The sequence below is a fragment of the Camarhynchus parvulus genome, chromosome 20 (assembly GCF_901933205.1).
Source record: "Camarhynchus parvulus chromosome 20, STF_HiC, whole genome shotgun sequence".
Classification (NCBI taxonomy): Eukaryota; Metazoa; Chordata; class Aves; order Passeriformes; family Thraupidae; genus Camarhynchus; species Camarhynchus parvulus.
In genome coordinates this window covers 1,211,787-1,235,231 of record NC_044590.1, presented here as the reverse complement: position 1 = coordinate 1,235,231, position 23,445 = coordinate 1,211,787, and the positions used below count along the sequence as shown (strand labels likewise).

Genomic DNA, 23,445 nt, shown 5'->3' with positions numbered 1-23,445 from the left:
AATGGCTTTGGACTCCTGTTAAAGCCAGCCTTTGAAATCCTATATCAATAAAATATTGCCATGGCAGGGAAGGTCAGTTTATGAAATGAGTACAAAAACTTGTATTCTCTTTACTTTAACAGCAAGGGTAATTTCTACCAGTTGGCATAGGATTCATTTCCTGTAACAGAAAGCAGGATTTCCTAAATTTGTTTCCTGTGCACGCTGCCATTTAGAAGTCTTGAAGTATCTTTATTCAGGTATCAGTTACAGCCTTGGGGCTCTGTGAGCCAGTTGTCAGTTGTAGCCATACAGTAACTAACAGGGGAAATGAAATAGATATAATCTGATCAGAGATAAGAGGGCTGGGATTCCTGGGCAAACAGTCTTTAACCCTGACAAGGGCGGCAGCTGCCAGGACATGAAAGGGTGTGGGATCAATTGGTCTCTGCCTGCTGTCTGCCTGCCTAGGCAACCCAGAGGGGACCCTGCAGAGCAGCTCATGGCACAGAAGGATCAATTTGTCTCTTTAGAATGAAATTTATTAGTCGATACTCACTTCAGTGGTGGCTTGGGTAATTTAATTGTCGGGGAGAGCAAAGTTGGAGGGTACTGTGCTGGGCTGCTGGGGCTGCTGTGCTTTGAAATGCTCAAATCTCTATCAGGCCTGGCCTGGCTGGAGCTGCAAATGCTGGCAGGGGCAGGGACTTCATTGATTTCCCTCATCAGTGAGCATGGGCTCCCTTTAAGGTGTTTGAGGGATTTCAAGCTTGCTTTGAATTCTCCCTCCTCTAAGCTGTAAATACACTTTTGCATCTTGAATATTTCTCATCTTTCTGCTGTGGCTGAGAGCTCCTCGAGTTTTACAGGGGGCAGAGCAAACCTATTCTGTCTGACCTAGCTGGGATGTGCTCCCCATCCCAGCCCAGTGCCCAGACATGCCAGAAGAGCTGGCAGTGCTTCTGGTGCCACGGGTGCTGGTGTCCCCTGGTGCCACGGGTGCTGGTCCCCTGGTGCCATGGGTGCTGGGGTCCCCTGTGCCACGGGTGCTGGTGTCCCCTGGTGCCATGGGTGCTGGGGTCCCCTGTGCCACGGGTGCTGGTGTCCCCTGTGCCATGGGTGCTGGTGTCCCCTGTGCCACGGGTCTGTTCCCCTGTGCATGGTGCTGGTGTCCCCTGGTGCCACGGGTGCTGGGGTCCCCTGTGCCACGGGTGCTGGTGTCCCCTGTGCCACGGGTGCTGGTGTCCCCTGGTGCCACAGGTGCTGGTGTCCCCTGGTGCCACCTCCGGCGTGCTGCCCATCCATTTGTCCCTCTGCACAAGGCTTTGCTTCCAGAGCTGTATGGGATGGCAGTGAGGTGCTGGCAGGGAAGGAGGGAGGAGGTGTCTGTGCAGAGGAGATCTTTAACAGGCCAGGCTGGAGCAGAGGTTTGTACCTCCAGACATTTGGAGCTCACCAGCACAGGCAGAACAGCCAGGGCTGTTCACACACTGAACGTCATGCAGCATCATGCTGGGAATAATTCCCAATAATTATTTATTAACCAGAGTATTAGAAAGCCAAGCTCCATCTCTGCTCTGGGAGGCTGCTAGGAGGATTATCTAACTGCACACTTTAATGCACTGAGGATGGCTTGAAGAAACTTTTGAGAAAGATAAGCTTGAAAGAGCCTTTGATTTGTCATAATCTTTGGGAGTAAGCCTGCACAAACTTGTTAATATTAAGCCAAATATTGATTCAAATTGACTTAAAGGTCTTTCAAGGCAAAGCCAACTCAATTACTTTTTTTTTTTAATCTGACAATTTAAGACTACTTTATGAAAGGAAAAGTTTGGTTTAGGGTTCTCTTTTAAGCTTTTGGATGAAAAGGAGCCGAGTTCACAAAAGCTTCTTCAGTTAGTCCCAAATGTATCAATTCATTAATAAAATCTCAACTCAGTGCAAGTATTTACAGGTTCTGATTTTATTTGTATCTCTTGTATGGGATTTTCCAAAATCAATTTCATTTTTAACGGAGGTATTTGTGGTCGCTTGAGGCAGTAGAGGCAGAACCTGAAAGGCAGAAGGGATAATTAACCTTCAAGTCGACAGCAACCATGTGCCCAGCACTCTTGTGCCTTTGAAAATGTCACTGTAAAACACTTCCAGTATTTCATGTCTGTTTAGGGAAAGTATCCCTTGATCCTTTCTGGGGGCCAGTGATAGATGGGCTCGTGTCAGCTGCTGCTCCATCTGTTACTGCCCAGACAGCTTCTGGAGCTAAATCTCAGCAAGCTCAGGCTGAGATGGATGTGTCAGCTGAGCTGGGCACTCTCAGGGAAGCAAAATAAAGGCTTTGGTCTTCTAGCATGTCTCTGGTTGCAATTGAGTGCAAGCTTGCAGAGAACTCAGTTTTGTAAGTCCTGAAATAGTAGAGGCTGCAATCAAAATGATGCCCACCTCAGATCAGTTAAACCTTGAACAATCTGGGGTTTTTTATGTTTTTTTTTGTTGTTGTTTTTTTAATGTATAGGGAGAAGGGTTCTCTGCTAAGAAGTGTCTGAGCCAGCCTTCAGCTGTCTTGCTGATCACTGCAAAATTGTTGAAATTTGTTGATGAGCTGTTACTGCTGAACACACAGAGAATACCACAGAGCTCATTTTGTTTGGGTTTTTTAAATGTGAATTTTTAATGTGCTGCATTAGTGTGTCTGGCTTTGAAATTGTAAATCCAGGGTGAATGTGTTGTTTTGAATTCTTAATTTCATAGACAGCAAGCTGGGACATAGCTCTTTCCAAATTTAAGTGTTTGTAAAGGGGTTTCCCTGATGTGCCCACTAGGTTTGAGCACCCTAAGGCTGGGTGGAGGATTCCAGTGCCTGCCCCTTGCTGAGGGTTGTCCTTTGGAGGAAATCGTGGAATTATTTAGGTTGGAAAAGCCCTCCCAGCCCATCCAGTCCCAGCTGTGCCCAGTGCCCACCTTGTGCCCAGCCCAGAGCACTCAGTGCCACCTCCAGGAATTCCTGGGACACCTCCAGGGATGGGCACTGCAACCCTCCCTGGGCAGCCCCTGCCAAGGCCTGAGCACCCTTTCCATGGGGAAATTCCTCCAGTGGAACATGGCAGTCAAAGGCAGGAGGTGACCACGGACACATGGGCAGTGCCACAGCAGCATCAGACATGGGCTGGCCTGCCCAGAGCCTGCAGGAAGGGTCTGAATTGGGAAAAAGCCATGGAGGAACGCCTGTGTTTGTCAGTGGGTGTGTTTGATAGCGCTGCTAATGACTGATGAATTAATGACTGATGAATTAATGACTGGTGAATTCTCTGCAGCCACCTGCCAGCCCTCCCCTCGGGAGGTGTGGCAGGAGCCCTCACCGTGCCCTTCTCCTCTCAGGTGGCCCTGGTGCAGTGGACAGAGAGCGTGGGCCTGACCCTGGTGGGCAGAGACCAGTCCTCAGTGCAGCTGAGGAGCCCAGGGGGGCACATCCTCAACTTCACCATCCTGCAGATCTTCCCCTTCACCTACGAGAGCAAGCGCATGGGCATCATCGTGCGGGTAAGGGCTGCCAGAGCCGGGTACCTGGGGACAGCCACACCTGGGGCAGCCGGGGGGGCTCACCTGGGCTGGCCTCCTGCTCAGGGGTGTCACCAGAGCACAGGGGGACAGCCAGCCAGGGCCGGGCTATCAGCAAGGCAATCCACTCCCTCCCTGGGCAGCACCAGGGGAAACACTGGGAAGGCTCTGGAATAGGAACATGTGGCCAAGAGCAGGGATGGCAGGGCAAGAGAGCTGAGAGGCTGAGCTGGTACAAAGTAGTCACTGTGCTAAATCTGGGAGTTCAGAGAGCCACAGAGAGGCACATTGAACAGACACTGAGTGCTCCCACAAAAAGCCTTGTGCTGCAGAGGATACCTGCAACAAGTGCAGTGTGTATCCAGTGCAGTGCAGCAAGGGAAAATTCTTCAAATCAATTACTTCTATAATGGAAATTATGTGGAGACTCTGGGCAATCTTTGCCTGACCTAGAATAGAAATACTGTCAATAGAAGGGGGAGGACTAAAGAACCTCCCTCCCCATTGCTTTTATTGCAAGTGCAAGATTTTGATGAAATGCTATTTTATCAAAGGTATAAGAGGTGGACAAACCATCAAAGCCAGGGTGAGCTTCATTAAATTGTGGTTTTATGCTCAACAGAAGTGAATGCCCTGAAATTTTCTTATTATGAATGTAAGAGTGCTCCTTTTTCTTTTCCCTTCTTTGATTTGAAGTTTATTCCTTTTAAATTACCTATTATTTATCTTCTCCCCCCACTAGGAATAAAAAGGTTTCTAGTTTGTATTTCTCTGTTTAGATTTTGCCGTTTGTGTTTTAGGCAGAACCAGCAAAACTCCCACTTGTGGTCAGTGGGAGCAACATCAGGCCTAGATCCTGACTGTAAATACCTTTAAAGGAGCATTGGTCCCTCTCTGTGAATTGTCTTTATTTTGTAGCCGTTCAGCTGCTCCAAGCCACTAAAATCAGCTGTGTGTGTGCCCTGTGCAGAATTAGGGTTGAGTAGCAGACCTTGACTGCCTGGGTATTACTTTGCCACACTTCTGTATATTCCAAAATAGTTTCTTCAAGCATGGTTTTAATTTCCATTTAAAAAAAGACATTTATAAATAGATAGTTATTAAGTAAAATTTGCTTTAATTAGACATTTATTTGTGGTTGTGTAGGCACTCCATTTGGTTTGATTCACAGCTTGAAGGGTGTTCACCCTTCCGTGCGTCTCCTAAACTGTGCAGCTTGTTTAAAAAACAGAAGTAGGGGGAGGGAGAGCAGCATGAAGCATCCAGAAGAAAATAACCCCAGGGAGGGAGTTGAAGCTGCACCCAGCACTGCAGTGAGCAGAACCCAAAAGGAAACATTCCTGCTCACCTGCACAGGTATTGCCTGTCCTTACAAACTGCAATTTTCAGGCTCTTGAGAGAATGTGAGAATTTTGCCAGGCTTCCTGCCCAGCCTGGGGACAGAGTGTGAGCAGTTCCTGTGTCCAGCCCAGCAGCGCTGGCCCTGCAGGCAGCATCTCCCTGCACATCCTGCCTGCTGTGCCCCTAGGAAATGATCTCCTTCAACACAGCTTCTAGTAGATAAAGCAACAGTTAATAGTGAAAACAAGTGGCAGATGCTGCCTGCTTTGGGATATTTTACAATATCTGAGTGTTTCCTTGCACTCAACTGTCATTTCTGTACCTGATTATTTCAGTTCTAAGAAATCCTGTTCTACCCAAGCAGCCTCCTCCCCATAGTGTGCACTGACTTATCTTCCTCTTTGAAGAAGGCCTGTTTGTTTGACCACAATATTTTCCATTCTTCGTTTGCTTTGTTTTTTTCCCTTACCCGTGTGGAATGATCTTTGTTGTAGAGCAGAGATAGTGCTATTGTCATATCTGGAATTGAAAAGGAGCCTTTGAACCGTGGCCAGAGGCAGACCATGGTGGAAAAAGATGCTTCCCCAAAACAATGTAACTGGCAAATCTGTGTGCAGATTTATAGAGTGATCTTGCCATGATCTGAGAACGCACTAACCTCCTCCTGAACTCGGGCAGAGGAAATGACTAATGCAAGGAGATAGCTGATACAGTATTTATATTGGACAAAAAATCTAAACTCTCTTAAGCCAGCTCTGCAGCACGGGAAGTGCAGTCTTTATTCAGCTTCCTACAGAGATGTTGTTAGACACTCTTTAATCAAATAATTTCATAGATAAACCTTTACCTTTGGCTACTGCCAGAAGTGGTGTGTTTTATTTAAACAGGTTCTGGTTGTTTTGGAAGAGTGACACCCGTTTTCCTCTGGGGATGTGGGATGTGTATCACTCTGTGAGGGCTGGATGTTTCAGGACATTGAAAACCACACTTGGGCTCGAGATCTTCCTTGTGAATATCTCTGTGTGCTTGGCAAAGATATTCAGCAAAGGAGCTTCATTATCCTTGGCTACTTCTTCATTTCCTCAGCAAAGACACTTTATTTCTTTGCAGTTTTAGTGTCCACATCAGGTGCTACATTTTGCCAGTTTTTTTTTTTTTTTTTTTTTTTGCTGTGGATTTAAACTCTGTTTTGCCAGTGCCACAGAACCTGGGGCTTTTAACCTATTCATGTGTGAGAACCTCCACCACTAATTTCTGTAATGGTGGAACAGACTGACCCAAATATTAGGTGAGAGAATGAGGTGTCCAGTTTGCTTTTCTTTCATTTTTCTTATTCCTAAAGTTCTTTGGTCCCTTCATTCATAGGTGTTTATTTCAGACCTTCCTGAGCCTTTTGGTTTTGCATTTTAAGTTTGTTTTCCTCCTATCCCTGGTGGCTGTCAAGGTTTACAGAGCAGTTTGTTCCTTACACATAGTTTTGTATCCTGTGAGGAAATTGCCAGGGTTTCCATTAGCTTGTAATACTCAGAGCTGTGGCCTCCTTATGTATCTGCCTGCTTAGAAGGGACCTTTTAATTTGTGGTAATGTAAATATGCTTTTCTTGCAGCCTATAAACTCCTTGTATCAGATAAGTCTAAGCTTTCTGTGGCAAGCATGAGCTTTAATTATGCATATTCCATATGGTGTAACAGAGCAGGTAAATCAGAGTGATTTTCACTCTGCTAAGCTTTGTGCATCTGTCTGTTGTTCAGGTAAGCAGGGAGTCAGGTTTCAAGGTGAGGGCTTGAGGTTATTCTGGAGGCACAGGCACTCAGGCCTGGGAGGGCCTGTCTGTGTGGAGATGCTGATTAAAAAGCTGATCCCCCTTGTCTAAAGCATGAATTCCTGCTGGGAGGAGCTGAGTTGCAATTGGGTAGGCATCTCCTTCTGGCCCCAGAGCAGGAGCTGAGCTGGTGGCCCTTCACTGCCCCAGGGCAGACAGTTCTGTGCCTGCTGTGCTGAGCATTCATGGCTCAGGTGGGTAACGCTTGTGGCTTGGCTGTGGGTAGGAACTCTTGGGCTGTCTGGTACCTGAAACAAGAATGTATCTGCTCAGTGTACTGACTGAATGCCATCCATTTAGAAGATAATGTTTGGGTTTTTAATGGAGAGGCATAGCGTATGATGTGGACTATCCTACTCACACCCCCCCAGGTGTGTGAGTGCTGGCCCAGCTGAGAGTGCTGTGTTGTGTCTGCAGGATGAATCCACAGGAGAGATCACGTTCTACATGAAGGGGGCAGACGTGGTGATGGCTGGCATCGTGCAGTACAACGACTGGCTGGAGGAGGAGGTAAGGGAGGGGCTGTGCTGCTCTGCTCCTGCTGCTCTGCTCTGCTCCAGGCCACTGCAGCAGGGCTCAAACATCCAACTCACTGCTGAGATGTCTGCAAGCCAGAAGGTTCTGATCCTGGCAGTTCCTTGCATTAGTCCTCAGCCAGATACACCCACAGGAACAAGTGGCAAGTTCAGTGTAATTAATGTGGAATAAGTCTTGGGAATAAAATGGGTTTGGCTCAAAACTGATTGACACTCACCAAATTTGTCCTGGGCTTGATTCTGTGTTCGGATCTGTTTTAGCCTGAAGGGTCTGATTTCAAAACTACATTTGGCAGCTTTGTGCTGGGGTGTGTTTGTCAGGTTAGCAGTAATGGTGGCACAGAGTTCATGGAATCCCAGAATGGGTTGGGTTGGGAGGGACCTTGAATTTCATCCCATTGCACCCCCTGCATGGACAGGGACACCCGTCCCAGGGTGCTCCAAGCCCTGTCCAGCCTGGCTGGGACACTTGCAGGGATCCAGGGGCATCCTCAAAAGTAGCTTCACTTACTGGTTCTCTGGTGTTCAGACAAATAATAATAACTTGGTCTTATTTTAAAGAGTTTGTTGCCAAAGATATGAAGTCTACAAATCACAGGCTTGTGGCCTTTTACTTAGACACAGAGAAAATCTAATCAGTGGGGTTGGTTTTGCCCCCCTGGTGTAGCAGAGAAGACATTTTTCTTCCTGATCACTGGGCTAGGTCACAAACCACTGTAGCTCCCTTCTTTCCTCTCAAGTTTATCATGCACTTTATCAGATATTGCAGACTCACTGGGGTTGCTCAAATGGGATGGTTATTTTCTTAGCCTGCTATCTTACACTGCCATCTCCACACTGCTGTGCATAAATCATTTCAGTGCAGTTTATGGTTTACAATGTGATCCTTCTTTGCAGTGTGGTAACATGGCTCGGGAAGGCCTCAGGGTTCTTGTCGTGGCCAAGAAGTCTCTGACAGAAGAACAGTACCAAGACTTTGAAGTAAGTTTTTATTTGTTTTTTTTCCTTCATTTTTAAACAAACAATCACTGAAGGGATTCTCACAAAACTCTTGTGATAATGCTGCCTCTCACCTCCCAGCTCTCTGCTAGAATTGTTGTTCTGAAATGTCTTGGTATTCTTTTTATCAAAGTTGCTTTTCAAGTGATAGGTATGAAGTGTTTATCCCAGGAAAGACCCTCCCAAGCAGTTCCTGAATCCTGAATAACCAGAGTACAAACCAGGCAGCTCCCTGGCAACAGGGGCTCTACATGTGGGGTTTGGGTCTCTGCTCAGGGCGCTGCCTGGCTCCTCCAGGCAGGCAGAATGGGAAGGGGAACTGTTCAGTTAATGCAGGGATGTGGTGCAGCTGCTGAGGGTTCTGTGGTGCCATTGTTTCTGGAAGTGTTGCCTGTGGTGGCAGGGAGCTGCTCGCAGCTCTGCAGGTGCCCCTCCAGCAGCTGCTGTGCCTCTGTGTGCCCTGTGCTGCCCACCTGGAACTGCCCAGGGACAAAACTGCAACAGCTCCCTGAAGCATGTTCCACTTCGGGCTCACCAGCCCTTCCAGGTTCCACCCTGAATCATGGAGTCAGAATTGCCTGGGTTGGAGGGCACCTGAAAGAGGATGTGGTTCCAAGCTGTGCACAGGGACACCTTTCCCTAGAGCAGGTGGAGGGCACAGAGGGAGGCTGACTGCTTCCTCCTGCAGCTGGCCAGCCCTGTGTCCCCAGTCCCAAGCAGGCTGTCCTCTGTCCCCAGTCCCAGGCTGGCTGTGCTCTGTGTGTCCCCAGTCCCAAGCAGGCTGTGCTCTGTCCCCAGGCACGCTACGTCCAGGCCAAGCTGAGTGTCCACGACCGCTCCCTGAAGGTGGCCACGGTCATCGAGAGCCTGGAGATGGAGATGGAGCTGCTGTGTCTCACTGGGGTGGAGGACCAGCTGCAGACAGACGTCAGGCCCACGCTGGAGACGCTGAGGAACGCTGGCATTAAGGTCTGCCTGACCCAGGGCTGCCCCAGCAGGAGCACTGAGACCCTCTGGAGCGCGTGCCACTGTCCCACAGGCAGTACATTCAATGTTGGCCCTGTGAGGGTTTTAAACATCACTGTGGGAACAGAACGTGCTGCAGGTGGTAAATCTTCACACATGAGTGTGGCACCTCTTGTGCTTTTCATGCCCTCACATGCTCTGGCTCTTCCTGCACTGAAAGGAATTGGGTGGGCACGAGGAGGGTCCAACAGGAGATTTTGGGGCAGTTCTTCCTTCAGGGAGTTGCATGAAACAAGGCAGGTTTGGGGCTGTGTTTGCTTTGTGGTGCATGAACCCCCGTGCCGGGCTTGGAGCTGTGGATATCCACGTTTCAGTAGCCACTAGAGGGGAGTCTGAGCCAAGAGAATCAGGGACTGGATTTTTTTTTCCCAGCTTTCTGGGCATCTGTGACTCCACACCTACAGCCTGAGCTATGCTCAGCAGTGAGGGAGCTGCTGTGGTGCCTGTGTAGGTTCTCTCTCTGAAAAATTTGTCAGGCTTGCAAAAGGAGAAAAAAATGGATTAAACATTCAGATTTGGGTAAGCAAAGTAGGTGAAAGGTCCTGGTTGTGGTTTCTCTGCTTTAAGTTGCAAAGTGAGCAAAAATCTGAAGCCGTGCTGTGAATGCAAAGCAGGGCTGTGTGTTGGGGGCTGAGGTAGGACAGGGAGTTCAGTAGTTGGGATGAGCTTCCAAAAGTGCTTTTTGTTTGGGGCCACCCCTGTAAACAACAGAGATTTCAGCAGAGAGGTGAGACCAGGGGAGTCAGAGCTCCTCAGTGATTTTGGAGTCCTGGCCCAGCACCCCAAAGGGTTTTCCTGCTTCCCTTTCTCCTCACCTTGGCTGGAGCTGGAGTGGAGGTGTGGGAGGTGCTGAGCACCCCTTGCACTGCACTGTTCATCAGGACATTGCATGTGAGGAGTAAATCCAGAGTGGAGGGGGTCTTGCAGTTCATGACCGTCTTGTTAGGATCAAATCTCTTTCCAACCTCAGATTATTTAACAAATGAATGAGTCTTTGTGTGGGTTTTTTTTGTTGATGTTTTGGGATTTTTCTTAAGGTTTTTGTATTTTTCATTAAATATTCTTGGGCAGTGTCTTGAAAGAATAAAAACACCAGTGGAAAAAACCAAACTCACTGTGATATATTTACACTGGAGAAGGAATTCCCAGCCATTGCTGCTGACACTGCTTTCTAACTCCCTCCCCTCACCAGCACAAAATAAAAGGAGCAGTGTAGATTTAAAAAAAATCCAAAAAAACCTCAAGCAAGTTAGTGTGTTCCAGACGTACACATCAGCACTGAGCTAACCCCAGTTGCATCATCCACATTTCAGGCTGGGCCAGGAGGGATCAGGGCCCGGTTGAGAAATGGCTGGGGAGGGACACATTAACACACAAATACACTTTTTTTTAACTTGCATTTCATGGGTTTATCAGCAGAATCTTGAAATATTGCAGGTGGGAAAAATGTTACCCAGAGTTTGTAACTTCCTTTGTGTCTCAGCCTCTGTAAGAGCTTTGCTTTCTTTCGTGTGTGAGAATTTTCTTGCATGTTTTAAAATAGGGGTTTTTTAGAAGAATAGTTTGTACATGTATTTTAACAGTCCTTTTATAAGCCTGAAGGGGCAGGTAGTACTTGCAGAGGTCCTGCAGATGCGGTTGTTAAGCCTCACTTAACACATGAAATGTTTGGATTTCAGGTGTGGATGCTGACAGGGGATAAGCTGGAGACAGCCACGTGTACGGCCAAGAACGCTCATCTGGTGACACGGACACAGGACATCCACATATTCAGACTAGTGAGTAACACCCACAGGCCCTGGCTCAAGGGGCCCAGGCTCTGGGACAGGAGGGCTGTGAGATCACAACTGTTTTCCAGCAGGGTATTTTTATTCCTGTGCCCCAGCTCTCTACCCCGATATTTTGTTTCTGTGACTGCGTGCCCTGACTCAGTGTGCTGCCTGTCCTGGCTGTGTCACTTTTGTTTCCTCTGGGACTCTTTGCTGTTTTCTCACCCCAGTGGTGCACACCTTGCTCAGTTCCATCCTCCCCCAGGTGACAAACCGAGGAGAAGCCCACCTGGAGCTGAACGCCTTCCGCCGCAAGCACGACTGTGCCCTGGTCATCTCGGGGGACTCGCTGGAGGTACTGATGCCTCAAGTTTTAGCTTTCATATTTTCCAGATTCTGCACTGCATAGCATGTAGCTCTGAACTGCATATAAGGTGTTAGCCAGTTCTCCTCACAGCTCAGTCACACAAAACTACCCTTTTCCAGTCCCAGAGCCAATGCAGCTTCAGGCCCAAAAAGTGCAAACAACAGGGAATTGAAGAGAGCAGTCTAGGAGGATGGGACTGCTTAACCTGGAGCTGTGATTGGACAATTAATCCCAATATGGAAATGGACCAAAACTTATAAAAGTGTGTAAACTTGTGACTCAGGGTCCATCTTGGGTCCATCTTGGGTCCATCTTGGGCAGAGCCATGGCCGAACTCTTTTGCTGCCCAAGGCGTGTCCTTTGAAGGCCTTTTAATAAATCTCTACTTTATTAAAGTATTTATTTAAATAGTTTATTTAGCTTATTTATAGTTTAGTTTATTAAATCCCTGCTGTCTAGCCTGTGTTCTAGGTAGCCTCTCAAGGCATCAATAGGGCCAGCCCCATAGCCCTGGCTGGGGAAAGCCTGGCGCCCGCAGAGCAGGTGTAACCCAGGGTGTGCTGTGTGTAACCCAGGGGTGTGCTGTGTGTAACCCAGGTGTGCCTGAAGTACTACGAGTGCGAGTTCATGGAGCTGGCGTGCCAGTGCCCCGCCGTGGTGTGCTGCCGCTGCGCCCCCACGCAGAAGGCGCAGATCGTGCGGCTGCTGCAGGAGAGGACGGGCAAGCTCACCTGTGCCGTGGGTGAGTCACAGCCAGGGGCAGGCACACGGGAATGGCAGCTGCCATCTCTTCTCTGAGTGAAGTCTCACTCATCTCACACCCCTGGAGATGGTGATTTAGGGAGCGGTGGTTTTGTGGGGTGATAGAGAAAATGATCGAAATTTGCACGTGGAAATTCAATGCCAAACTCCTCATCACCCTTTCAGGTGGCGTCTTTGCAAAGCAGAGCTTGGACCTGATCAGGTGAAGTGCCACTGTTAATCTGAGCTGTGTTTTAGCATTGGAGATGTAATGGTACCACCTGCAACTGAGATACATCAGTCACTGATCTGGGGGTTTATTAAAACAAAACTTAAGAGCTTAAGTTCATGATTTCTCTTTAAAAATCTTGCTTTTGTCGACTGGGTTAAGTGTTTCTTATAATATTCCACTGTGGTGCAGATGACTTTGGTGGGGTTGCAGGTTGCCCCTGTTGCTTAACTCCCAGTTTTGTTTGTGCTCTGCCCTGCAGGTGATGGAGGGAATGATGTTAGCATGATTCAGGAGGCTGACTGTGGTGTTGGAGTTGAAGGAAAGGTGAGATTACCTCATCTTTAATGAGAATTTCTGTGGCCAGTTTTCAGGCAACTCTTAAATGAATCCTCAGATATTTGTGCAAGAAAGGGAACAAGCTCCCACAAGAATCATCATCAGATCAGTAGCCCTATAATGAGAAATAATTTGGCTATAAAGGAGACTACTGTTAAAAGGAGATCAAGTTCATTATTTGGTTCTTGGCAGAATCCCTGAATTTCTTCCCTCATAGTTAGTTTTGGGGGTTTTTGATGCTCCAAGTGCTGGAGTCATAATTACACTGATAAGATATACCCTACATGCACAATTAAAAACTGCTCACATTAGTTTGCAAAACAAACTCTGGGTTGGAGCTCTGATTCCTGCACCTGGGGCTGTGTGGAGCTGCAGGACTGGATTGGCAGCAGCAGACAGACTCTGCTTGCACCGAGCCAAAATTATGTGAACTTTTGAGACTGAGAATTTGTTCAGCACTGACTTGATAGGAGTGTCACGTTAACATGTGTGTTGTGAATCAGAATCCAGAGGTTGCTTAGAATTGGAGGCCAAGGTTCAAATGGGAATTCTCCTCATATTTTTGCTCTTTGCTTAAAACCCACAGTGGAAGGAGAAGTACTGAGACAATGCTCTCCCTCACCTAACATACTGCAAATATTCCTGGAAATTCTGTCAGAGATAACTCAATAATAACACGATATTCTTTGTTTCCAGTGCTGAATGGTCTCACTATGCTTTTCCTTGCCCTTGTCCCCAGGAAGGGAAGCAGGCATCACTGGCAGCTGATTTCTCCATCACTCAGTTCAAGCACCTGGGCCGTTTGCTCATGGTCCATGGAAGGAACAGCTACAAGAGGTCTGCAGCCCTCAGCCAGTTTGTGATCCACAGGAGCCTCTGCATCAGCACCATGCAGGTAAAGGGGCTGCCAGGAGCAGCTTTCCAAAAGAGATGGAGGAGCCAAATCATGAGGGAAAGGTCCTGTGTCTCATTTGGAATGCTGCTATTTCTTCTCCTGAAAATTTTCATGGGTTAGGACTTGAAATTGTTACTTTGAGATGAAAATGCATGAGAAAATTCCTGGTGTTGGACAAACACCAGCAACTGCTCCAAAGGAATAGAAAGGGTTGATGTTCCATTAATCTGTCTTTATTTCAGGAGCTGGGAGAACCTACTGCAAGAATGTTCCAGGTTGAACAGAGTGTATTTTTAAGCTGTTACTTTTACTGCAGTATCTCATTGCCTAAAAAGCTCATTTCTTTTCTAGGCTGTTTTCTCATCAGTGTTTTACTTTGCTTCAGTTCCTCTCTACCAAGGCTTCCTCATCATTGGGTAAGAGCTCACTTTTCACTGGTAATGAGGAGAACCTCTGCACAGTGAACACTTCTGGGCTGATTAACATGCAAGCCATGCACATCTCCACTCTGCTCCAGGAGCTGGGTGTGAGCCTTGTCCCCTTCAGTGCAGACACTTGCAGAAGCCTTTCCAGCAGGATGGTTTGTTGTGTTTGTGAGGCAGCCCATCCTCCAGGAATGTTCCTTTGATCCCAGTAAAAGCAGAGGGACAGCTGTTCTGGGCTGGTGTCTGCACAGCAGTGAGAGGCAGTGCCAGAAGAGAGACAACCCAACCTTAGTTCCTGCCCGAAAACTGTAAAACAGGGCATTGCAACTGTAATCCCAGTATGGCTTCTTATACATTCTAGTACATAGTTTAAAAACCAGCAAATTCATCTCCATTGCCTTCTGCTGCAAACAGAATCAGACCTGAGCTCTAGAGCAGACTTTGGGATGGGCACAGGTCAGTCCTTGGCTCCATTAAGAGCCCACTGCAATATTTGAACCAGTCACTTGTGTATGAGCATTCCTGATCAAAAGTCACTCAAAAAGCCAATCCTGATGGCTTTTCCCTACCTGCAAAACTCTGGTGTGCTCCACTTGCCAGTTTTTATAATGTGTACATTATTGGGCACTTAGAGAATATGGTATTTCCTTTCTGGAGCCTAGCATTTGTTTGCTCCTCTCTACCTGAGATATTTACTGGTTTCCTGCCTTCTTCCCAGGTACTCCACAATTTACACCATGTTTCCTGTGTTTTCTCTTGTCCTGGACAAGGATGTGAAATCTGAAGTTGCAATGTTGTATCCAGAGCTCTACAAAGATCTTCTTAAGGTGTGTGAGACTCTTGTTTGTGTGTTTTGCTTGAAGGCAAGATCCTCATCTTGATTTGAAACTGTAAATGTGTAAAGTCAAATATATTGCCAGGAGATCCAGAACTTTATCAGGCATTTTCAGGCAAAATTCTGTTAAAGTCAAATTTGAATCCACAGATAGAACCAGAATTTCTGGCAGTTGTTTATTGAATGCTGCATGAAATGCAATTTATTAAAAACGTCTGGGCAAGTAGAAGTTCCTTTCTGTGGGAAATTCTGGGGACTTAATATTACCAATTTGTTCCATAATAAAGGGAAAAGAGAAATTGTTGGGGATTTGGCACTGTCCTGAAGCCAGAAAAGGGAAGAGGGGAAGGGATATGCTCATTTGATGGAGGCAGGGGGTTATCTCAGAGTTTCTTCAGTAGAAATTTGACTGGAGCATTGTCTAAAGGTTTGCCTGCTGTGCCATTTTTGTAGCTTTAGCATCTATGCCAGGTCCTTCTCCTTAAACAAAGAAAACTTTATTTTATGTTTACCATAGAAATATGAGGAAGGTAGATCTTGTTTTAAGCTCCTTTTAATTTTTTTTCTTCCTCCCTGGAAAATGTTTTGAATAAGTGGGGTATGCAGCCTGGGAACATCTTTCTTAGTTGGAGGAAAGGGTGGACTGAGTCTTCCCCAGCTCCTTTCCCTCAAGGATTGCTGTTAAACAGATACTCTGAGAAGCACAGCCTGTTTTTCCAGAGCCTCAATAAGTCTCCATCTGGTTTCACTTGGATGTTGTCTCTTATGTCATAAACCACTAATTCTTCAACCATCCTTAGGCCTGGTCTAAACATAGGGGGTTTTGTGCTGGTATAGCTGTGTTGGCTGGAGATGGTTTTTTAAAATCTATCTGCCTTCAATATGAGGGTGATTTGTGTGTGTCTAGAAATACAGTATTAATGTATTCACATTGATGTGTGTGCACACATCTTCTATTTCATGGTGATTAAACTCCTGAGGCATCTTTGCACTGAATTAATTGTGTGTGCACTGAGGGCCAGGTTGTGCTGGGGAGCCCTGAGCTTCCACAGCCCCTCCATGCACCCAGAAAAATGAGAATAAACGGGCACTACCTCAGCGTTGCTTGATTTGTTTTATTTTCTTTTTTTTCCAAAGCACTTCCAGTTCTCTTATTGATTTCTAAGTTGATCAATAAGTGAATTTTCATAAAAGAAAACCCCAATGGAGCTTTGTCTTTTTTTTCCCCACCCAGGGACGACCGTTGTCATACAAAACGTTTTTAATCTGGGTCTTGATAAGCATTTATCAAGGTAAGAAATCAACTTCTGCTTGTGCCTTTAGATGTTGTAGTGTGTGTGGATATCTAAGTTTTGGTATTGCAGAAGTTAAGTAAGTCATGAAATGAATTTCCCAAAGCATCCTTGTGGTGATGAATATATATTTTTTTGTCTCGGAAAATGTCGGTAGCGTTACCAAAGGAAAAAATTATCTAAACCCAAATATTGGCAGTAATTGGTCAATGCTGTGGTGTAGAATTCAAACCATTGTGCCTCTTCCCATCAGAGCCATCCACTGTCACTCTGTGCAAGTTCCTTGCAGTGCTGTAGTTACCCCTCTGTAAAGCAGAGCTCATTACTCTCCCTCTCCTTATTTGGCAAAAGTTCTCCAATCTATGGATTTTGCAGGTTTTTGTCAACATGGAAAGTGCAGCATCTGTAGCCTTCTGTATTTTATCCAGAAATGGAAGTGGCAGGAGTTCTGGTGGCTTCACTGGTATCTGTGATTCAGGGTCACAGTCGAGCTCACGTTCTTATCATATCTCATATACTCTAATTAGGCTGCTAAAGCAATTAAGTAAATGTCTTAATTAAAATGCATTTTCAACAGTGGATGTAGTAATTTGGGTATGTATCTAAGGAGGTATTTTCTTTCATTTTGTCTTTTTCTAAAATCAAGGACCCTCAAATTCAAATGGTCTCTATAGGTATTAATCAGGGAGTTGTAGAAAACAGGTCAATAATGTGGAGCTAAAAGCTGAAGTGGCAAAATTCCCTGTTTTCTCTTTATCAACAAGAGTGAGAATAAGGGGTCAAAATAATCAGGTAATTTTTACAGATTTAAATAATGTTGCCATCCTCAGCAGGGAGTGAATCTAGGAGTGTAAAATCTCCATTAGCTTTATTTTCTGAAATCTATCACAGGCATCCTACAACAGGGATCAAGGGCTTGGGATGCTGAGTAACACAATGGCAAAGCCAAGGCATTGAGAGAACACTCCCAAGTGGTGGAAGGCTGCAGCCAGAGGGTGATGCACGGGGGGAAAGATTGCTCCTTGAGCTAAGAGCCCTCTCTGGTTACAGGGTTTGGTTAAAGTGACTTCACCAGTGCTGTGCTCAAGAACCAGCAAACAGCAGCCAAACAACGGGGCCAGTTGCTAGCAGAGATGAGCCCAACCAAACCTTTAGCAGCCCGAAAGTTTGGAAAGTTCACAGCTGGGTTTGAACTCTGTGGCTGGAGCTGGGTTCCCTCGCAGGTTTTCCCTTCCGGAGGCGCCCGAGTGATGGATGTTGGTGTGGATTACTCATGCTGCTCACATGAGTTATTTGTGCAGGTGGCCTGGACAGCCCTGGCCAGGCAGCATAGGAGCACAAACAATGCCTCGTTAGCGGGGCTTTAATGGGATTCTCTTAGGGGAAGGTGTAAAGGGGAGAGATCTCAGCTCAGGCAGTGCAAATTGAGCCTCACTTGTATCCACTGAGCTTTTCAACACTTGGCTGCCTCTTGGCATGAGGCAGTGTGGTAGGATATAGAATTTTATATCTTTTAGCTTCTGAGCAGTGACCAAGTGCTTTTGTGGGAGGATAGGGTTTCACGATGTTAGAGATCTCCAGTTGCCAAAACAGCATGTATTAATTTCCTATCTCCATGTGTCTATGAACATGATAGACTGTCAGAAAACTTTGGGTACCTCTGCTGTAACTTTTCCCTGCCTTCTCATCAGTTCTGTCTCCTAAATAGTAACTGATTCGTTGTCGTTACATTCATCAGGTTTCATGAAAAACAGCCTCAAGATAGGATTGTTTCAGCCTTTCCAAGACCTAGCTGTGGGTTTGAGAGCTGAGCCTGGTGTTTGACTGAAACAGTTCCATTCCCTTGCAGGTAGCATCATCATGTATGGAGCACTCCTCCTCTTTGAATCCGAATTTGTGCACATTGTTGCCATTTCCTTCACGTCCCTGATCCTCACTGAGCTGCTGATGGTGGCACTGACAATCCAGACGTGGCACTGGCTGATGATCGTGGCCGAGCTGCTCAGCCTCTCCTGCTACATCGCTTCCCTGGTCTTCTTGCACGAGTTTATTGGTGAGGTTTCATGCTCTCCTCCACTCAGTTCATGGCCTGGATGGTAACAGGACTGAGCTGAGCAAAAGGCTCTTGGTGGGGCCAACAGCACAGTGACAGTGGTGCCACAGTAAGCTCTGTGGGATTTGAAGGCATTTGGAAGATATTTTATAGTTTCTTCCCACAGCAAAATGCTAGAGAAGGTAAAGGTGGTCAGCAGAGTGTGCTACCCAGTGAATCTTATTCATTCTTTGAGCTCCAGCATGTGTCAGCTGTCTCATGTAGCAGTGACTTTTATTTCCATATGGGAATTTGAGATGGAAGGTTGAAGTCTCTGGCTGTTGGATTGAAAGATTTGGTCTTTTCAACTGGGGGAAGGAGCTGCCTCCTAAAACTTACCTTATTTTATCTGTTCACTGGGACCATTCTCTTACGGGTTTGGTTGTTGGTGTTTTAGTTGCCTGAAGCAGAACTAATCCTATTCCCTGGCTAGAGGAAAAAGGGTGAGGAGTTCCAGATTCCCCCAGTAACTGTCGAGTTGCCAATATCAGACCCATGGGCTTGTTCAGTGTTCATTCAGGAGCCACAAGATGTCACTGCTTCTTCCATAAAGCTCTTTCCTAACTGAAGACAACAGGCATAACTTCCCCCGGCTGGATCTGTCTCTTGCATGGGGTTATACCAGTTCCATTTTGAGCAATGCTTTACCTCTCTTTGTAAAGGTTCTGAGGTGTTTTGGGTCAGGCGCTGTGTTTGCTGGGCCCAGCCAAGCAGCAGGGGCAGCTCCCAGAGTGGGGGGACACGCAGTGCTTGGCAGTGCCAGGGGGATGTCCCTGTTCCAGGTGGGGTTTGGGAGGGCAGTTATCTATGAGAGCCACATTCCTTACACCCCACGGCTCAGCACAACTCTGCATCTTCTGGGGAAGAGAAAGGCAGAGGAGTGAGGAGCCAGGTATCATATGAGCTTTGATCTTGGAAGTGGGGCAGCTTTAAGAATTGTAAAATTATAGAATGGCCTAGGTTGGAAGGGAGCTTAAAGATAATCTAGTTCCAACCCCGTGCCATGGGCAGAAGGAAGCAGTGGGGGATTGAGCTGCATTTCTGCACCCCTTCCCAGAAGGTTCTCCCCGTGGTTTTGACTCCGTGCTCATTTCTCCACACAGATGTTTACTTCATTGCCACCTTGTCGTTCCTGTGGAAGGTCACTGTCATCACCCTGGTGAGCTGCCTGCCCCTCTACGTCCTCAAGTACCTGAGACGGAGATTTTCTCCCCCCAGCTACTCGAAGCTCACGTCCTAGGGCTGCTGCTGGCACACAGAGACAGGCATTGCCCAGGGCCCCGAGACAGCCCCAGCTGCTCCTCAATGAACAGTCCTGTCCCTGCCTCAGGGCCCCGTGGTGATCTCTGGTACCTGCTGCTGTGGTGAGGCGCTTATAGACTGCCCTGGATGGGACTCTAACACCACAAGGGACTGTTTGGAGGGTGGAGGCTCTGAGATCATCCAGTTCTTGGCACTTTTGTTCTACTTAACTGGGGTCAAATGCATGGAACTGCGATGGCAATGGGTTTCTCTTGCATGGTTCAAAGTCTGTGGAAGCTGCTACCTGACCTTGGGATTTACATTTGACAATTTGAAGTGAACTTTTTAAGTGTCTACGCTGTCCTTTGCATTGTGTTACCTTTTGTTAAGTTAATGTTATTCGTCTTTTTGATTCGAGTAGTTACATTCTTTTTACATCTTGGAAATCCCTTAATGTAGGTGATGCACTACACTGCTGACAGCTGATTCCTGATTTATGGCATGTTGTTTCCATAATGGGGCTCCAGCCTGTCGGATCTACACACACTGGAGAATCTGAGTGTGTCTGAGATTTTCCTTCCGTTGAAATGTGGTCACCCCAGTGATTTTGGAGGTATCCAGCCATTGATAAAGACAGAAAAGCGGTAGCTCAAAATGAGAAAATTCAGTTTTGTTTAGCTTTTGTGCTTCCTGTTAAAAGGGGCAGTGACATAATAGTTTCACTCTGTATTTATTTGTGTAGGAGAAAATTATCTAAACTAAAGCAAATCCTCTTGGGAACAGAACTTTGCAGTTGATCATCCTTGAAATGTGTCGACAACGTGAGAAGAGTCTCGTACTGTTCTGCAGACAATGTGGCAGACGTGTCTTGAATCCTTGGAGACTGAAAGGAGAGGTCACAGAGCTGCTACTCCTCACAGCTCCACGAAATCTGTTTCCTGTTAGTGTGAAACTTTGAGGATGAGCTGCAAATAAGCAGAGGCACTCCTAGGTGGATGTTTTAATGACATGCTCCCTGCAGAGAGGCAGTTTTTGGAGCCTTGCACTTGCTTGGCTCTAGAAATCAAACCTGAATCACAAGAGTGGGTTCATACAAAGGCATTAGGCTGAGTGCAGAGCAAATTTATGTGTTTTTCATTCTCAAAAATTAAACTCAGTGAGTTCTGTCATTATTATAATTATTTAGTCCACATGATAATCTCATGAGGAGAGCCACGCGTACTTGGGCTTCTCAGTAGAAGGACAGAGACTTACAGGGACCTTTTAGAGCTGGGTGGGTGCATCAAGCACGGATGGGCTTTTGGAGGCAGCCATCCTTGTCTGAGGCCCTTCAGTCTGTGCTAAATTAGCTGCTTGCTGTCTTCTTCCCACATCAGAGAAACCACGGCTGGAGCTGGCACTGCTTGGGACCCTTGTTCCTTAGCTGCCCAGGGGGGAAGAGCCCAGGGCCTGAGCTCCTGTCCCAAGGCAGAACCAGGCTCCCTTCTGGCAGTTGGGCTCACAGCCTCCTGTGAATTAATTAATGCCTTTTTGCCAGAAAGGTCCTTAACCTGTCTTCATCATGACTGGGTAGCGTTGGCCATGCCACTGCTCTGGAGTCCCCAGACAGCTTTTCACAGAATCACGGAATGGTTTGGGTTGGAAGGGACCTTAAAGGCCATCCAGTGCCAGCCCTGCCATGGCAGGGACACCTCCCACTGTCCCAGGGACACCTCCCACTGTCCCAGGTGCTCCCAGCCCTGTCCAGCCTGGCCTTGGGCACTGCCAGGGATCCAGGGGCAGCCCCAGCTGCTCTGGGCACCTGTGCCAGGGCCTGCCCACCCTCCCAGAATTTCTTCTCAATATGCCATCCAGTTTGCTTTCATTAGTTGAAGTACAAGAACCAAGAATTCCTCTTGGCCCCAGGTGGTGACTGAGCAGCCCAGTCCCCCTGGGCTCTGGTGCCCAGCCCTGCCCCTCTCCTGTGTCTTGGTAGCTCAAGGTCCTGCAACAGCAACAGTGCCAAGCTACTGTGTGTAAATATTTGAGACATATAAATGGTAGAATTCACTGTTTCCTCAAGTCAATACAGTTTACACTGAGTGGACCATATTTGCAAACTATTAGCTTACACCAAGAAAGGGAGTGAACTGTGATTTCATTTGTATTTATTGAATCATAAGTTTTAGTAGCATATTTAGTAGAGTTGATAGTGATCTAGAGCTGTGTTTTGGGGTGTGGATTATGTTCTTTGCAGTTTGTGTTTTTGCACAAGGTAGTAAATCCAGAAGTCATTTCTGCCTGGATATATACTACATTTTCAAAGCAGTCAGAGACTAAAACTGCCATCTAACAAACAGCAGGAAAGAGGAACACTTCTATTTTTCAAGTTTAGCACTTTATGTTTGCAACCCATTTCTCCTAAGTTATTTAAAAATGTTTTTAAAAGCAAAATTTAATACACATGTTCCTATTTACTGTACATTAAAATAAATGGATTCTCTGCTGGAAATTTCATCTTTTCCTCTAGTATGCTCATAATTTGTACTTTTGGGGAGTGAAGCATTGTTTTCTTCTTCTGTGCAGTATCTTGTTCGTGGCCTTAGTGTTCTTCCTGTTCCTTTCTCTGTGGGTTATGTGCTGTACAGTTCATGTGTGACCTGTGTGCTTTGGGGCTGCTCCAGGGCATGCCCCTGTGGAGTCTCACTGTGCTCCTGCTGCCCGTGGCTGCCAGCACGCCGTGCTGAGCTGCTGCAGGGTGAGGTTTTGTGGCACACTGCAGCAATTCCAGGTGTGTCACACCCTCTCTATCCCCTCACCTCTGGATTTCTCTCCTCTGCAGAGCTTGTCCTGTTCACCTGTGCGAACATTTGTTCAGCTCAGCTCGTGGGGCAGTGCACACCCAACATTCTGTGTCCCACAGACTGTGCAGGGTCTCATCAGAGCTGTTTGAGCTGAGGGGTGCTCAGGACCATCCCTGGTGTCCCCTTGGGGTGAGCACAGTGTGCTGGGGGCTGCACCAGCACACAGGGGTGTTCTGCTGTGCTCCCAGAGCTGTCCCAGCCCAGCCCGGGACAGCCTCGGCCTCTGGAGCTGCCTGGGCAGCTGGGTTTGTCAGGGAATCCCTGAAGCTGCTCTGTGGGGTTTCTGTGGGGGAAAGCTGCTGCAGCTCTGCTGCACCACAGGGCCCTGGTTTGCACAGCAGGGATGTGAGCCCTGCCTCGTGCAGCTCAGTGTCCCGAGCTGTTCCTGTGGGACTGGGCTCATCCCCCAGTGTCTGGGGCCCATTTCAGCAGGATGGGCTCTTTATTTATTATTAGTTATTTTACAAGTGTTAAACTCTATGATTTGCATGAAATCCTGTGGTTCACAGCTTTGCCAATATGGTCCATTACTACTGCCTACGACAACTTGTGTTCTTATATGCCTTTGAGAACAGTTTCATTGTTAAAATTGTTTAAAAACTCAGTGTTAAGTTAATTTTTAATGGGGAAATGGATTCTGGTGTCAAAATGGTATTTACTGTGATGCCGATGTTTTGTACCTGTCATCCAGCTAAACAACCTGTAAATATCCTGAGTCAAGAGAAACATGAATGCCAATTATTTATTGTTCTGTGGAGTTACATGTCGCAGATGTGTAAGACCTTAAAAGGGAATGTTGTGAAACAAGGTGGAAAAAATAAATTTTATGCAACTTCTTTACTTCACCCCTGTATGGTGCACCTGGTTAGTCCTGGCATGGTCAGTCCCAGACGTGTGGGAATTGTCAGGATACAGGGAAGTTGTACCTGTGGGTGGGAAATGCATCTCCCAGAGCTGCTGTGTTAAATTCTTTCTAGAGCCAGCTTTGGCTTTAACAGGAGTGGTCATTGCTGCTGGCAGCCTCTGCAGGGAATGAGGAGGGAATTGTCACTGGAGCACAGACCTGTCCTGCCCTGGGAAGAGCAGTGGTGCAGCAGCATTAGGAACAGATATTCTG

The 23,445-nt window shown here is 46.9% G+C and overlaps 1 protein-coding gene across 2 annotated transcripts in view; it reads left to right on the top strand.

The window, feature by feature from the left end:
* ATP9A (ATPase phospholipid transporting 9A (putative)) overlaps positions 1–23,168 on the top strand; it is a 47,083-nt gene extending 23,915 nt beyond the window's left edge. For both annotated transcript variants that reach the window (XM_030963283.1, XM_030963282.1), the window contains exons 15-28: positions 3,355–3,516; positions 7,116–7,208; positions 8,132–8,215; positions 9,032–9,202; positions 10,939–11,037; positions 11,294–11,383; positions 11,993–12,137; positions 12,628–12,692; positions 13,444–13,599; positions 13,951–14,015; positions 14,743–14,851; positions 16,094–16,151; positions 18,001–18,204; positions 19,347–23,168. In XM_030963283.1, the coding sequence (XP_030819143.1) occupies positions 3,355–3,516; positions 7,116–7,208; positions 8,132–8,215; positions 9,032–9,202; positions 10,939–11,037; positions 11,294–11,383; positions 11,993–12,137; positions 12,628–12,692; positions 13,444–13,599; positions 13,951–14,015; positions 14,743–14,851; positions 16,094–16,151; positions 18,001–18,204; positions 19,347–19,483 (1,638 nt within the window). In that variant the 3' untranslated portion in view covers positions 19,484–23,168. The remainder of the gene's footprint in view (positions 1–3,354; positions 3,517–7,115; positions 7,209–8,131; positions 8,216–9,031; positions 9,203–10,938; positions 11,038–11,293; positions 11,384–11,992; positions 12,138–12,627; positions 12,693–13,443; positions 13,600–13,950; positions 14,016–14,742; positions 14,852–16,093; positions 16,152–18,000; positions 18,205–19,346) is intronic.
* Positions 23,169–23,445: the final 277 nt, after the last annotated feature.